Source organism: Lepidochelys kempii, chromosome 3 (assembly GCF_965140285.1).
Source record: "Lepidochelys kempii isolate rLepKem1 chromosome 3, rLepKem1.hap1, whole genome shotgun sequence".
Lineage (NCBI taxonomy): Eukaryota > Metazoa > Chordata > Testudines > Cheloniidae > Lepidochelys > Lepidochelys kempii.
In genome coordinates this window covers 110,620,656-110,633,192 of record NC_136382.1, presented here as the reverse complement: position 1 = coordinate 110,633,192, position 12,537 = coordinate 110,620,656, and the positions used below count along the sequence as shown (strand labels likewise).

At 40.9% G+C, this 12,537-nt stretch overlaps 1 protein-coding gene across 9 annotated transcripts in view; it reads right to left on the bottom strand.

The window, feature by feature from the left end:
* The window catches only part of UTRN (utrophin), a 587,274-nt gene that overhangs the window by 417,968 nt on the left and 156,769 nt on the right, over nucleotides 1–12,537 (bottom strand). For 8 of the 9 annotated variants that reach the window (XM_073337527.2, XM_073337525.2, XM_073337526.2 and 5 more), the window contains one exon: nucleotides 7,342–7,429. In XM_073337527.2, the coding sequence (XP_073193628.2) occupies nucleotides 7,342–7,429 (88 nt within the window). Of the gene's footprint in view, nucleotides 1–7,341; nucleotides 7,430–7,520; nucleotides 7,604–12,537 lie in introns of those variants that run through there. The other variant, XM_073337533.2, reaches the window with a different exon arrangement.

Genomic DNA, 12,537 nt, shown 5'->3' with positions numbered 1-12,537 from the left:
AAAGCATCAGTCCCTAACTGTACACTGGGGTCAGTAAATTTGTTGAAAGGGTGGATGGAAATGCTGCATTGTCAGGCTGGGAAAGAGGAGGAACAGTACCAAACAATGTTACATTGCAGACAGATGTGATTAAGAACTAGATGTTAATAAGAATAATAACTGCAAAACACAAGCTGACAAACACAAGGCTATTGCCAGCCCACAGAGACTGAATGAAGCATTTCTCTAGCTCTCACACACTTTTTTTTAAAAAAAGACTGAATAAATTTGAACAGCCAGTACAATACATGCCTTGAAGATGTAATATTGTAACACGAACAGACTTCACCCACACACTTCTCTCGCTGTGTTTGTATTTTTTTTCCCTTGTGGTTGGTAAGTAATTGGGGATTTTGTCTACGCTAAAACGTTATATATATGCTTGTCTTCATCACACTGCCTTGAAACTTGCAATCACTTTCAGTGCTGGTAACACCACGATTTGTAGTAGAAACTGTGGCTTATGTACAGTGATCTTACAGATACTTTCCAGATTCATAACCTTCATCCCTGCAGCACCATTATTAATAAGACATCCGATGAGGTGAGCTGTAGCTCACAAAAGCTCATGCTCAAATAAATTTGTTAGTCTCTAAGATGCCACAAGTTCTCCTTTTCTTTTTGCGGATACAGACTTACACGGCTGCTACTCTGAAATCTATTATTAATAAGGTATCTGGATATTCAGGTATATGAAGAATTTGTAACTTTAATTAGCAAGGCTATAAAATCTAATACTCTAGTATAATGATTGAGGCACTCTGAATTACAGCCTAAAATAATCAATAATTCAGATTCTTAAAAATACACTTTATAACTTGCAGTTGCAAGTTTATGTTGCTATTTCTGTTTCAATTTGCCAAATCCTTATACAAGGTGTATTTGGATGAGACCTTATGAAGTATATGCACTAGGTGAAGAAGTCATAAATTTTAAAAGAGAAATCTACATATTTTCTCTTGCTTGACATTATATATTTTTCCCCTCAACAGAAAAGTTAAACAATACTTCTATAATATCGTATTGTTAAGTGGCGCTAGCTAAATTTTGAAACATGTGTTTTACATTATAATCAGTATGTAGTGCTTGTTAAGGCCAAAGACCTTCATAGTTTAGAGAAGAATAGATTCCTCCCAGAAAAAGGTTCGAAACCTAGAAACAATTACAAAGCAGCACAAGTTTTTACTGTCTAGCTTTACACTGAATTAGCTAGCTCATGAGGTTGTGAGAGATTCTGACCCATTGTAACAGAGACTCAGGTGCAACGTTAAGCACTCCTATATTCTCACCCTATACACTATTGTAATAATCTTTGTACAAAATGTGTCTTGTGAGGTATCATTTGAAAACTAATAACTCAACTGAATCAACTGATTGTACACAGTATTACTGTATTATAAAAGTTTATAAAGTGAGGTCTTCTCTGAAAGCTAATGACACACTGGTGACTAACATCATTGTAAGATGTATGTATTAACACTATATAAGAAATTACATATTGATATTAGGCTGTACTGTCTGCGGAAACAGGAGAGGATGTCACAGCTATCTACCTGTCTCCTATGTAAATTAAGCATGGTGGAATCAGAAACAACGGAAGCTCCATTTACTTAGAAATTATCGTGGGGACGGGAAGCCCACAGGAAGGGAAGAAAAGCATGAAGTCATCCTGCCTCTTGAAACAAAGACCACATCTAATCTACAGACCTGTATCAGCATAATTACATTGCTCAGCGGAATGGATTTTTCACACCCCTGCACAACATCGTTATACTGAGCTAACCCCATACGCCAACAGGAGAGCTTTTCCCATCAACATAGCTAATCCACCTCCCTGAGAGGCGGGTAACTACACCGACAGGAGAAGCTCTCCCATTAGCATATGTCATAAATATAAAGGAAGGGGTAACCACCTTTATGTATGCAGTAACATCAAATCCCTCCTGGCCAGAGGTACAGAATCACTTACCTGTAAGGGGTTAATCAGTTCAACTAACCTAATTGGCACCTGACCAATGGGGAAAGAAGATACTTTCAAATCGGGGGGGGGGGGTGTTTGTTCCCCCTCAGGACAGAGGAGAGACCAAGCAGGTAAACCAGCTCCTAAAAAGATACCTGAAATTATACATCTATAATTACAGAAATTGTAAGTAAAGGCAAACAAATGTGTTAGCTTGTGATTTTTCCCTATGCTAAGAGGTAGTTTTATTCCTGTTTTTTGTAACTGTGAAGTTGAGTCCAGAGGGGAGTCCTCTGTGTTTAAAATCTTTTATTACCCTGTAAAGTTACCTTCCATCCTGATTTTGCAGGTGTCATTCTTTTACTTTTTTCTTTATAATAAAGTTCTTCTTTTAAGAACCTGATTGATTTTTAGTGTCCTAAAAGCCCAAGGGTTTGGTCTGTGCTCACTTTGTTAAACTATTGGTTAGTATATTATTCTCAAGCCACCCCAGGAAAGGGGGTGAAGCGGCTTGAGGGGATATTTGGAGAAATAGGGACTCCAAGTGGTCTTTTTCCTGAATCTTTTTCTAAATCACTTGGTGGTGGCAGCAGTTACGTCCAAGGACAAGGAAAGGATTTGTGCCTTGGGGAAGTTTTTAACCTAAGCTGGTACTTATAAGCTTAGGGGTTCTTTCATGAGGGTCCCTACATCTGTACCCCAGAGTTCAGAGTGGAGAGGAAACCCTGACAGCATACAAGCATCTTCACTTAAGCACTGCAGTTGCACCAATGCACATTTTAATAATAGTGTCCAAAATAATAAAAATAATGCCCAAAGTCATTGAATTTTGGAACATATAAGCAAGGAGAGAAGCGGTCTTTGTCATCCATCACTCGACAGACACACGAGGCCAGAATTCTTGCAAGCTGAGAGGATGCCCTTCAACCAAAAGGTTGAAATATCTGGAACCAAATGTATGTGAGTAACCTGCTTAGGCAAAGATCTTTCACCTAAGACAACAGGGGAAGCTAGCACCTTATACTTTCGTTGAAGGTCCTTACCGAGGGAAAGTCAGCCATGGCTGGGAAGAAGAATGACTGGTGAGAGCAGGGTTTTGGAGAGGAGCCCAGAGTTGGAGCGCGGAGCAGCTCCAGAGCAGTGGAGCTGCAGGTTTTTGCCTGGAGCTGGAGCAGAGCCGGAGCACAGCTCCAAAGCCTTGGGCAAGAGAAACCATTTTGAACAAAACCTGTATCTTTCTAGATCAAGATTTAGACTTTTAGAAGCATATTTATTTTAGAAGCATATTTTACTTGTAACTCTTTCTATCTTCATTCCTTATATTTAAACTCACTTCAAGTCTGGGATATACACCTTAATCCACTTAAAGCTGCCTTCTCCAAACAAGGCCACTCCACCGGAGTAGTATATCAAATCATGGAACAAGCCACCCAAATACCCCGAATCTGCTTCAATACAGAAATAAAAGCCCATCCAACTGCATACCCCTAGTTATCACCTGCCTCCCACACTTGAACCCAGATTGGGTATCAAACAACTGCAACCCATGCTCAATAGGGACCTCATCCCAAAGAAAAGCTTTCCTGAACCCTGGCCTTCAAACACTTCTGGCCTTCAAATACCACCCCCTGACTCTCCAAGCTCCTCATCAGAAGCAAGCTACCCACAGACCAGGACACACCAACTCAAAGTGGCAACAGATGCAAAATTTGCAGACTTATCGTCACCGCCACAAAGATCAAAACTCCCCATAACACACTTTTCAAGATCCACAGATTCTACACATGCCTAAGACAAGATGTGGTACACCTCCGTCAGTGCATTAAATGCCCCATCAACTATGTGGGTGAGACCAGACAATCACTATGCTCTTGAATGAACTCACTCAGGAAAATGATAAAAAGATCAGAACACCCAATCACATGTGAATGAACACTTTTCATAAAGTGATCAATCTATTTCCGACCTATCAATCCTCACCCTCAAAGAAACCTGCACAACACTTTCAAAAGATGATCCTGGCAGCTTAAATTCATAGCTCTGCTAGATATTAAAAATCGTGGACCCCTCTTTTTGTCTTAACACTGCAGAGATGTTAATGAGCTACTCAACCTTGAATGGTCCCTTAGAATGTGTGCTAACTACTTATGCTAAACAATCTGTTCCATCTTGCATTTAGCCATGATGCTCAGAGTACCTTTCCTAGACCTGGAAAAGAGTTGTGTGTGGCTCAAAAGCTTGTCTCTCTCACCATCAGAAGTTGATCCAATAAAAGATATTACACCACCTACCTTGTCTCTGTAAATCCTAATTTTGTTAATAAATTTATTTCACTTTACCAAAAAGAAAAAGGAGTACTTGTGGCACCTTAGAGACTAACCAATTTATTTGAGCATAAGCTTTCGTGAGCTACAGCTCACTTCATCAGATGCATACTGTGGAAAGCGTAGAAGATCTTTTTATACACACAAAGCATGAAAAAAATACCAGCAGGAGAGTGGAGTGGGGGGAGGTTTTTTTTTTCATGCTTTCTGTGTATAAAAAGATCTTCTACGCTTCCCACAGTATGCATCCGATGAAGTGAGCTGTAGCTCACGAAAGCTCATGCTCAAATAAATTGGTTAGACTCTGAGGTGCCACAAGTACTCTTTTTCTTTTTGGGAATACAGACTAACACGGCAGTTACTCTGAAACCTTTCACTTTACCATAAACCAACTCAATGCTGTGTTTAAAGAGAAAGGAGTATTCACCCCAGTTAATAAGCTTGTGATGTGTGTGTGTCTCTAAATGAACCATATTATTTCTCTGAACTACCCAGGAGAGGTTAGACATTGCAGAACACATGGTTTTGGTAAAATTTGGGAGTAGGAGTATGTTGGGGGTCACCCTGCAAGTAGCAACCATGACTAGTGGAAGCTAGAGCAGGAATGTGGACAGTCTGCTGGGGTCAGAGCACCTGACCCACAGCTGTCTAGCACAAAGACATTCAGGATGCAACCTGCATGCTGGCAGGCTGGCTGTGAATGGTCCAGGTTGGGAGCTACAACAGCAAAGCACTGAGAGACACCTAAGGTAAGGGGTTATCATTGTCTGCCACCACACTGGTCTGGACTGCACCCCCAGAAAGTGACACCAGGTCACTGACAAAATTAGAGATTTGAGCACTGGCAGGAAAAGAATAGTCTGGCTAGACACTCCTAGCAATAAGGGCTTTCTGAGTGGGAAAAGCCAACTGTTGGGTAGCCTAGCAGAAGTTTTATGAAGTCTATCAGAAAAAATGGTCAACACCAGTGGTGTGCACTATTAGGATATAGATATTCAGGCCTGTCTGTAAAGGCCTGTACTCTAAGAATGTAGGTGTATTCTTATCACTTGGCTAGTTCTAGAGGTATAAAAGAAAGAATCAAAATCACTGTCTGCCAGTGTAAGTGCCTTCTCTTACTGAGACAGTCTGAGGCCCTGTGCTTAGGCTAAGGCCTTTGGCTAAGCAGCAGAGGCAGCCATAAGCTGGGAAGCGACCGGTCACAACCTCACATTCCAAACTAGTCACATTGAAATAAGGTGCTATTGGGCTGTTAGGAATACAATCCTGTCCTGATAGTGCCTATCACCTCCGGAGAAAGGGAAGCGCCTAGAAAATGTAAAAGGAAATTTAGGATGCTGTCTGGCAAGAACTCACTTATCAATAGCTGGGATGTGAAATCCTCACTTCTGCATCGTTGCGTCATTATAGTTCCCACTTTGCTATTGTTTGTCTGTATAATCTCTGTCTGGTTCTGTGATTGTTCCTGTCTGCTGTATAATCTGGGTGTAAACTAATTAAGGTGGTGGGATATAATTGGTTACATAATCATGTTACAATGTGTTAGGATTGGTTAGTTAAATTTCAGTAAAATCATTGGTTAAGGTACAGCTAAGCAAAACTCAAGTTTTACTATATAGTCTGCAGTCAATCAGGAAGTGGGTGGGTGGGTGTGTGGGTGGGGGAAATGGGAACAGGGAATGGGGGTAAGGAAGTTGGAATCATGTTTGGCTAAGGGCAGGAATGGGAACAGGGACACAGGTAAGGCTCTGTGGTGTCAGAGCTGGGAAGGGGGACACTAAGGAAGGAAACTGGAATCATGCTTGCTGGAGGTTCACCCCAATAAACATCGAATTGTTTGCACCTTTGGACTTCGGGTATTGTTGCTCTCTGTTCAAGCGAGAGGCCAGGGAAGTAAGTGGGTGAAGGAATAAGCGCCCTAACATGCACCACAACACTTTTAGTAAGGCATGCAACTTTACACGTGTATGCGAGGTCATGACCTCGTATTGCGAAGGATCCCATTTTGTAGAACATGTGGCATGATCTCTCATGTGTGTGAGATCACACGGTGTGGAGGATGCAATCTGGTTCTTCAAAATGCTGTCCTCCATGAAGTGTTCAGGGGCCAGACAGAATCATCCTACGGGCACAGTCAGTCCTGGGGCATGCAATGCAAGTGTTGCATACACAGACATCACTGTCAACACGCTAATGGTGGTATGCATCACCCCTTTTACTAGCTGAGAGCTCTGCTAATCATAACTATGGTGCCAAGGTGCAATTGTGGACTAGACCTCAGAGCAACAACCATTCTGTCTCCAGAGTATGTGAAGAGCTGCTTTACAGAACAATGAGACATGCTTTACTGACAGCATTTCATTATATTTATTGGAATTATTATCTAGGAATCCTTTGGCATGGCTGAAAGATTCAGCTTTCACTGATGTTAATTATAAGTTTTCAAAAGTTCGGGTTTTAACAAACATTCACTTAGATTAGGTCTCAAGCTGTGATCGTCTTCTTTGCGCCATGGGTAGTGACTGTATTTCCAAAAACACTGACGAGAGTTTTTACACAGAGTCATAAACATGCATAAAGTAGACAAATATTCAGAGATAGATACACTGATATTTGTCCAATTCAAACTTTGCTCTAAAACGGCAGGCCAGTATGCAAGTCTTTAAGACACATGCTTTGTGTAAGATTCCAAAAGAACAATATATAATTTGAACATTGCCTTTTCCAAAGTCTTCAGATCATTGGAAATAAAACAGAAACCCTAGGAGGAAGTGAATGGACACATACTACTTTAGAGAAATGTTTTCAGAGCTGACCTTTTGTTATTTTTGTTAACATTCACATGCATTGTGTTCACCAACACAATTAAGACCCATTCAGCTCTCTAGAAGAGAAGAGTTGAAGAAAGGCTTAATCTGGAAAAGTATCTTCAATAAATGCCTCTGTTTCCACTCAGTCAAGTGCTTACATCACTTGCCTCCACCAAAACAAAATGAAAGAACTTTAAAGATCTCTTACCCTTTCCCATTTGATCCAACAGATTCTGTCCGCTTTGGCTCAGATCATCTATCTTCTGGCTTTTCTCGGCCATTTCTTTTTCTAGGGCCTGTGAATCAAATCCCAACAAAGAACGTAGTTTCAAAGATGGGCATTTCAATTGACATAAAAACTTTTTCAGTACAGCACGTAATACGTACTTCCCTGCCACTCCCCAGATAACTCAGGATTTCTTTAAGGAGATTCCAGTTGCAAACAGCAACACATCTTTGAGTGTTTTCTAGTCATGTTTCCTTCAGAAACTAGTGCAAAACTGTATTACATAGTAAAACTTACTGGTCACAAAAAAAGCGAAAGATTAATCATAGTAGCAGGATACCAAAAATAAAAGGTGACCAAAACAGTCTAGTGGGCCAGTGATGGTGAGATGTGGACCCTTTCATATATGAATTCCAATTCAAACCTGAAACATGCAGCATGTGACTAACTATTTAGCAGCCATTCAGTGTCCCATGGGAAAGTGACTTTTCAGTTAAATTCATATTAAAATACAGTAAAAAGTAAAGTTGGAAATCTCAGAAGAGAACAGTGGGGTGAAGGTAACAGCCCACTTACTCAGCAACACGGGCCAGCAAGGGCACACCACTCTACACTCTCTGTACTGGCCTCCCAGGGAATATTTTATTCCCTGCATTTAAAGCCAACAAGCATTTTCTCCCAGTGCCAGTTGCAAGAAGTTGATAAAACACTGCAATTTTATTCCTAGTGTTGTTGTAGCATTCTTGGTTTTTTGGTTTGATCCATGTTTATTAAGTTTAGTCTAAGTCAAATTCAGCCAATGGGTAGAATTTCCTGGCCTTTTATTCTTGAATGCTTAACTCCCATGTTCTTTTCCAGTTAATTTTGTGTGCCTTAAAGGGCCTCATTTTGGTCTCCTAGATTCATAGATTCATAGATATTTAGGTCAGAAGGGACCATTATGATCATCTAGTCTGACCTCCTGCACAATGCAGGCCACAGAATTTCACCCACCACTCCTAAAAAAGACCTCACACCTATATCTGTGCTATTGAAGTCCTCAAATTGTAGTTTGAAGACCTCAAGGAGCAGAGAATCCTCCAGCAAGTGACCCGTGCCCCATGCTACAGAGGAAGGCGAAAAACCTCCAGGGCCTTCCAATCTGCCCTGGAGGAAAATTCCTTCCCGACCCCAAATATGGCGATCAGCTAAACCCTGAGCATATGGGCAAGATTCATCAGCCAGATACTACAGAAAATTCTTTCCCGGGTAACTTGGATCTTACCCCATCTAAAAACCCATCACAGGCCATTGGGCCTATTTACCATGAATATTTAATTACCAAAACCATGTTATCCCATCATACCATCTCCTCCATAAACTTATCGAGTTTAATCTTAAAGCAAGATAGATCTTTTGCCCCCACTACTTCCCTCGGAAGGCTATTCCAAAACTTCACTCCTCTGATGGTTAGAAACCTTCGTCTAATTTCTAATCTAAATTTCCTAGTGGCCAGTTTATATCCATTTGTTCTTGTGTCCACATTGGTATTGAGTTTAAATAATTCCTCTCCCTCTCTGGTATTTATCCCTCTGATATATTTATAGAGAGCAATCATATCTCCCCTCAACCTTCTTTTAGTTAGGCTAAACAAGCCAAGCTCCCTGAGTCTCCTTTCATAAGACAAGTTTTCCATTCCTCGGATCATCCTAGTAGCCCTTCTCTGTACCTGTTCCAGTTTGAATTCATCCTTCTTAAACATGGGAGACCAGAACTGCACACAGTATTCCAGGTGAGGTCTCACCAGTGCCTTATATAACGGTACTAAAACCTCCTTATCCCTACTGGAAATACCTCTCCTGATGCATCCCAGGACGACATTAGCTTTTTTCACAGCCATATCACATTGGCAGCTCATAGTCAACCTATGATCAACCAATACTCCAAGGTCCTTTTCCTCCTCCGTTACTTCTAGTTGATGCGTCCCTAGCTTATAACTAAAATTCTTGTTATTAATCCCTAAATGCATGACCTTACACTTCTCACTATTAAATTTCATCCTATTCCTATTACTCCAGTTTACAAGGTCATCCAGATCCTCCTGTAGGGTATCCCTGTCCTTCTCTAAATTAGCAATACCTCCCAGCTTTGTATCATCTGCAAACTTTATTAGCACACTCCCACTTTTTGTGCCCAGGTCAGTAATAAAAAGATTAAATAAGATTGGTCCCAAAACTGATCCTTGAGGAACTCCACTGGTAACCTCCCTCCAACTTGACAGTTCACCTTTCAGTAGGACCCGTTGTAGTCTCCCCTTTAACCAATTCCCTATCCACCTTTCAATTTTCCTATTGATGCCCATCTTATCCAATTTAACTAATAATTCCCCATGTGGCACAGTATCAAACGCCTTACTAAAATCTAAATAAATTAGATCCACTGCGTTTCCTTTATCTAAAAAATCTGTTACTCTCTCAAAGAAGGAAATCAGGTTGGTTTGGCACGATCTACCTTTTGTAAAACCATGTTGTATTTTGTCCCATTTACCATTGACTTCAATGTCCTTAACTACCTTCTCCTTCAAAATTTTTTCTAAGACCTTGCATACTACAGATGTCAAACTAACAGGCCTATAATTACTTGGATCACTTTTTTTCCCTTTCTTAAAAATAGGAACTATGTTAGCAATTCTCCAATCATATGGTACAACCCCTGAATTTACAGATTCATTAAAAATTCTTGCTAATGGGCTTGCAATTTCTTGTGCCAATTCTTTTAATATTCTTGGATGAAGATTATCTGGGCCCCCCGATTTAGCCCCATTAAGCTGTTTGAGTTTCGCTTCTACCTCAGATATGGTGATGTCTACCTCCATATCCTCATTCCCATTTATCATGCTACCATTATCCCTAAGATCCTCTTTAGTCTTATTAAAGACTGAGGCAAAGTATTTGTTTAGATATTGGGCCATGCCTAGATTATCCTTGACCTCCACTCCATCCTCAGTTTTTAGCGGTCCCACTTCTTCTTTCTTTGTTTTTTTCCTATTTATATGACTATAGAACCTTTTACTATTGGTTTTAATTCCCTTTGCAAGGTCCAACTCTACTTGACTTTTAGCCTGTCTCACTTTATCCCTACATATTCTGACCTCAATAAGGTAGCTTTCCTTACTGATCCCTCCCTTCTTCCACTCCCTATATGCTTTCTGCTTTTTCTTAATTACCTCTCTAAGATGCTTGCTCATCCAGCTTGGTCTACAACTCCTGCCTATGAATTTTTTCCCCTTTCTTGGGATGCAGGCTTCCGATAGCTTCTGCAGCTTTAATTTAAAATAATCCCAGGCCTCCTCTACCTTTAAACCCATAAATTCTTCAGTCCAATCCACTTCCCTAACTAATTTCCTTAATTTTTGAAAGTCAGCCCTTTTGAAATCAAAAACCCTAGTTGCAGATTTATTTTTGTTAATCCTTCCATTCAGTTTGAACTGAATTAGCTCATGATCACTTGAGCCAAGATTATCCCCTACAACCATTTCCTCTATGAGATCCTCATTACTCACCAAGACCAGATCTAAAATGGCATCCCCTCTAGTCGGTTCAGCAACTACTTGTTGAAGGAATCCATCAGCTATCGCATCTAGGAAAATCTGAGCCCTATTATTATTACTAGCACTCGTCCTCCAGTCTATATCTGGGAAGTTAAAGTCTCCCATGATCACACAGTTTCCATTAGTATTTACTTTATTAAAAACATTAAAAAGGGCTCTATCCATATCCAAATTAGATCCCGGTGGTCTATAGCACACCCCAAGCACTATCCTAGGGGAGGCTCTAATAGTTTTCTTCCCCAATTTAATTATTGCCCAGACAGACTCAGTCATATCCATTTCATCGCTTCTTATTTCTTTACATTCTATCTCATCATTGATATACAGTGCTACTCCACCACCTTTACCTTTATTTCGGTCTTTCCTAAACAGCACATACCCTTCAATACCTGTAGCCCAGTCATGACTACTATTCCACCAGGTCTCTGTTATACCTATAATATCTGGTTTCACTTCCTGCACCAGTAACTCTAGTTCCTCCATTTTGTTACCTAGGCTCCTTGCATTAGTGTACAAACATCTTAATTTTTGCTGTTTGGCCTCACTCACATTCTGTACCCTATTAGGCACGGTTATTTTACTACCAGTATAACCTATTAGACTTGTATCTACACTGCCCTTCCTCCTACCTACAGCTGTATCCACTCTTACTTCATTTTCTTTCCACTCTATGCTAAATTCTGGCGTGGAGATTACCTGGACATCTCCCAACCATCTCCCCCAAATTCCTAGTTTAAAGCTCTCTTAATCAGTTGTGCCAGCCTCCATCCTAGAAGTCTATTTCCTTCCCTACTCAGATGAAGTCCATCCCGAGAGAACTGTCCTCTATCCATGAATGCCTCCCAATGGCCATACATCCCAAAGCCCTCCTTATAGCACCACTGCCTAAGCCATCTATTGATAGTCATAATCTTGTCACACCTTTGTTGCCCTTCTCTAGGAACAGGCAAAATCCCACTAAAGATCACCTGAGCCTCAATTTCCTTAAGCGTCCTCCCCAGCCTAACATAGTCTCCCTTAATACTTTCCAGTGAGAATCTAGCCGTATCATTTGTTCCCACATGAAGGATAATTAGGGGATTCTTTCCCGCTCCCTTTAGAATCCTTTTTAACCTCAGGTCTACATCCCGTATCTTAGCACCTGGAAGACAGCACACCCTCCTATTTTCTGGATCAGCTCTGGTTACAGGCCTATCTATTCTTCTCAATAAAGAGTCCCCAATCACATAGACCTGCCTTTTCCTAGTGACGGTGCTATTCTCCAGTCTATCCCCTGTTCCCTCTGGCTGCAAGTTTTTTCCATTCCCATTCTCCCTTGTAATCCTTTTTAACCCATCCTGTATCCTCCTGGGGCTCATATTTGGTGTAATCTCCATTAACTCTTCCCCTTTTCCTATAGGACTAACCGCTCTTCTCTTCTTCCTTGCCCTGTCACCTTCAGTGACTACCTGCTGAGCCCCTTCTTCATTTTCCAACTCTGCAAACCTATTCTGAAGCTCTATTTCTCCTTCACTAGCCCGTCTTTTCCTCTGCCTAGTTCTTTTAGTCACATGCTTCCACTGACCACTTTCCTCACCCAGTCTCCCCTC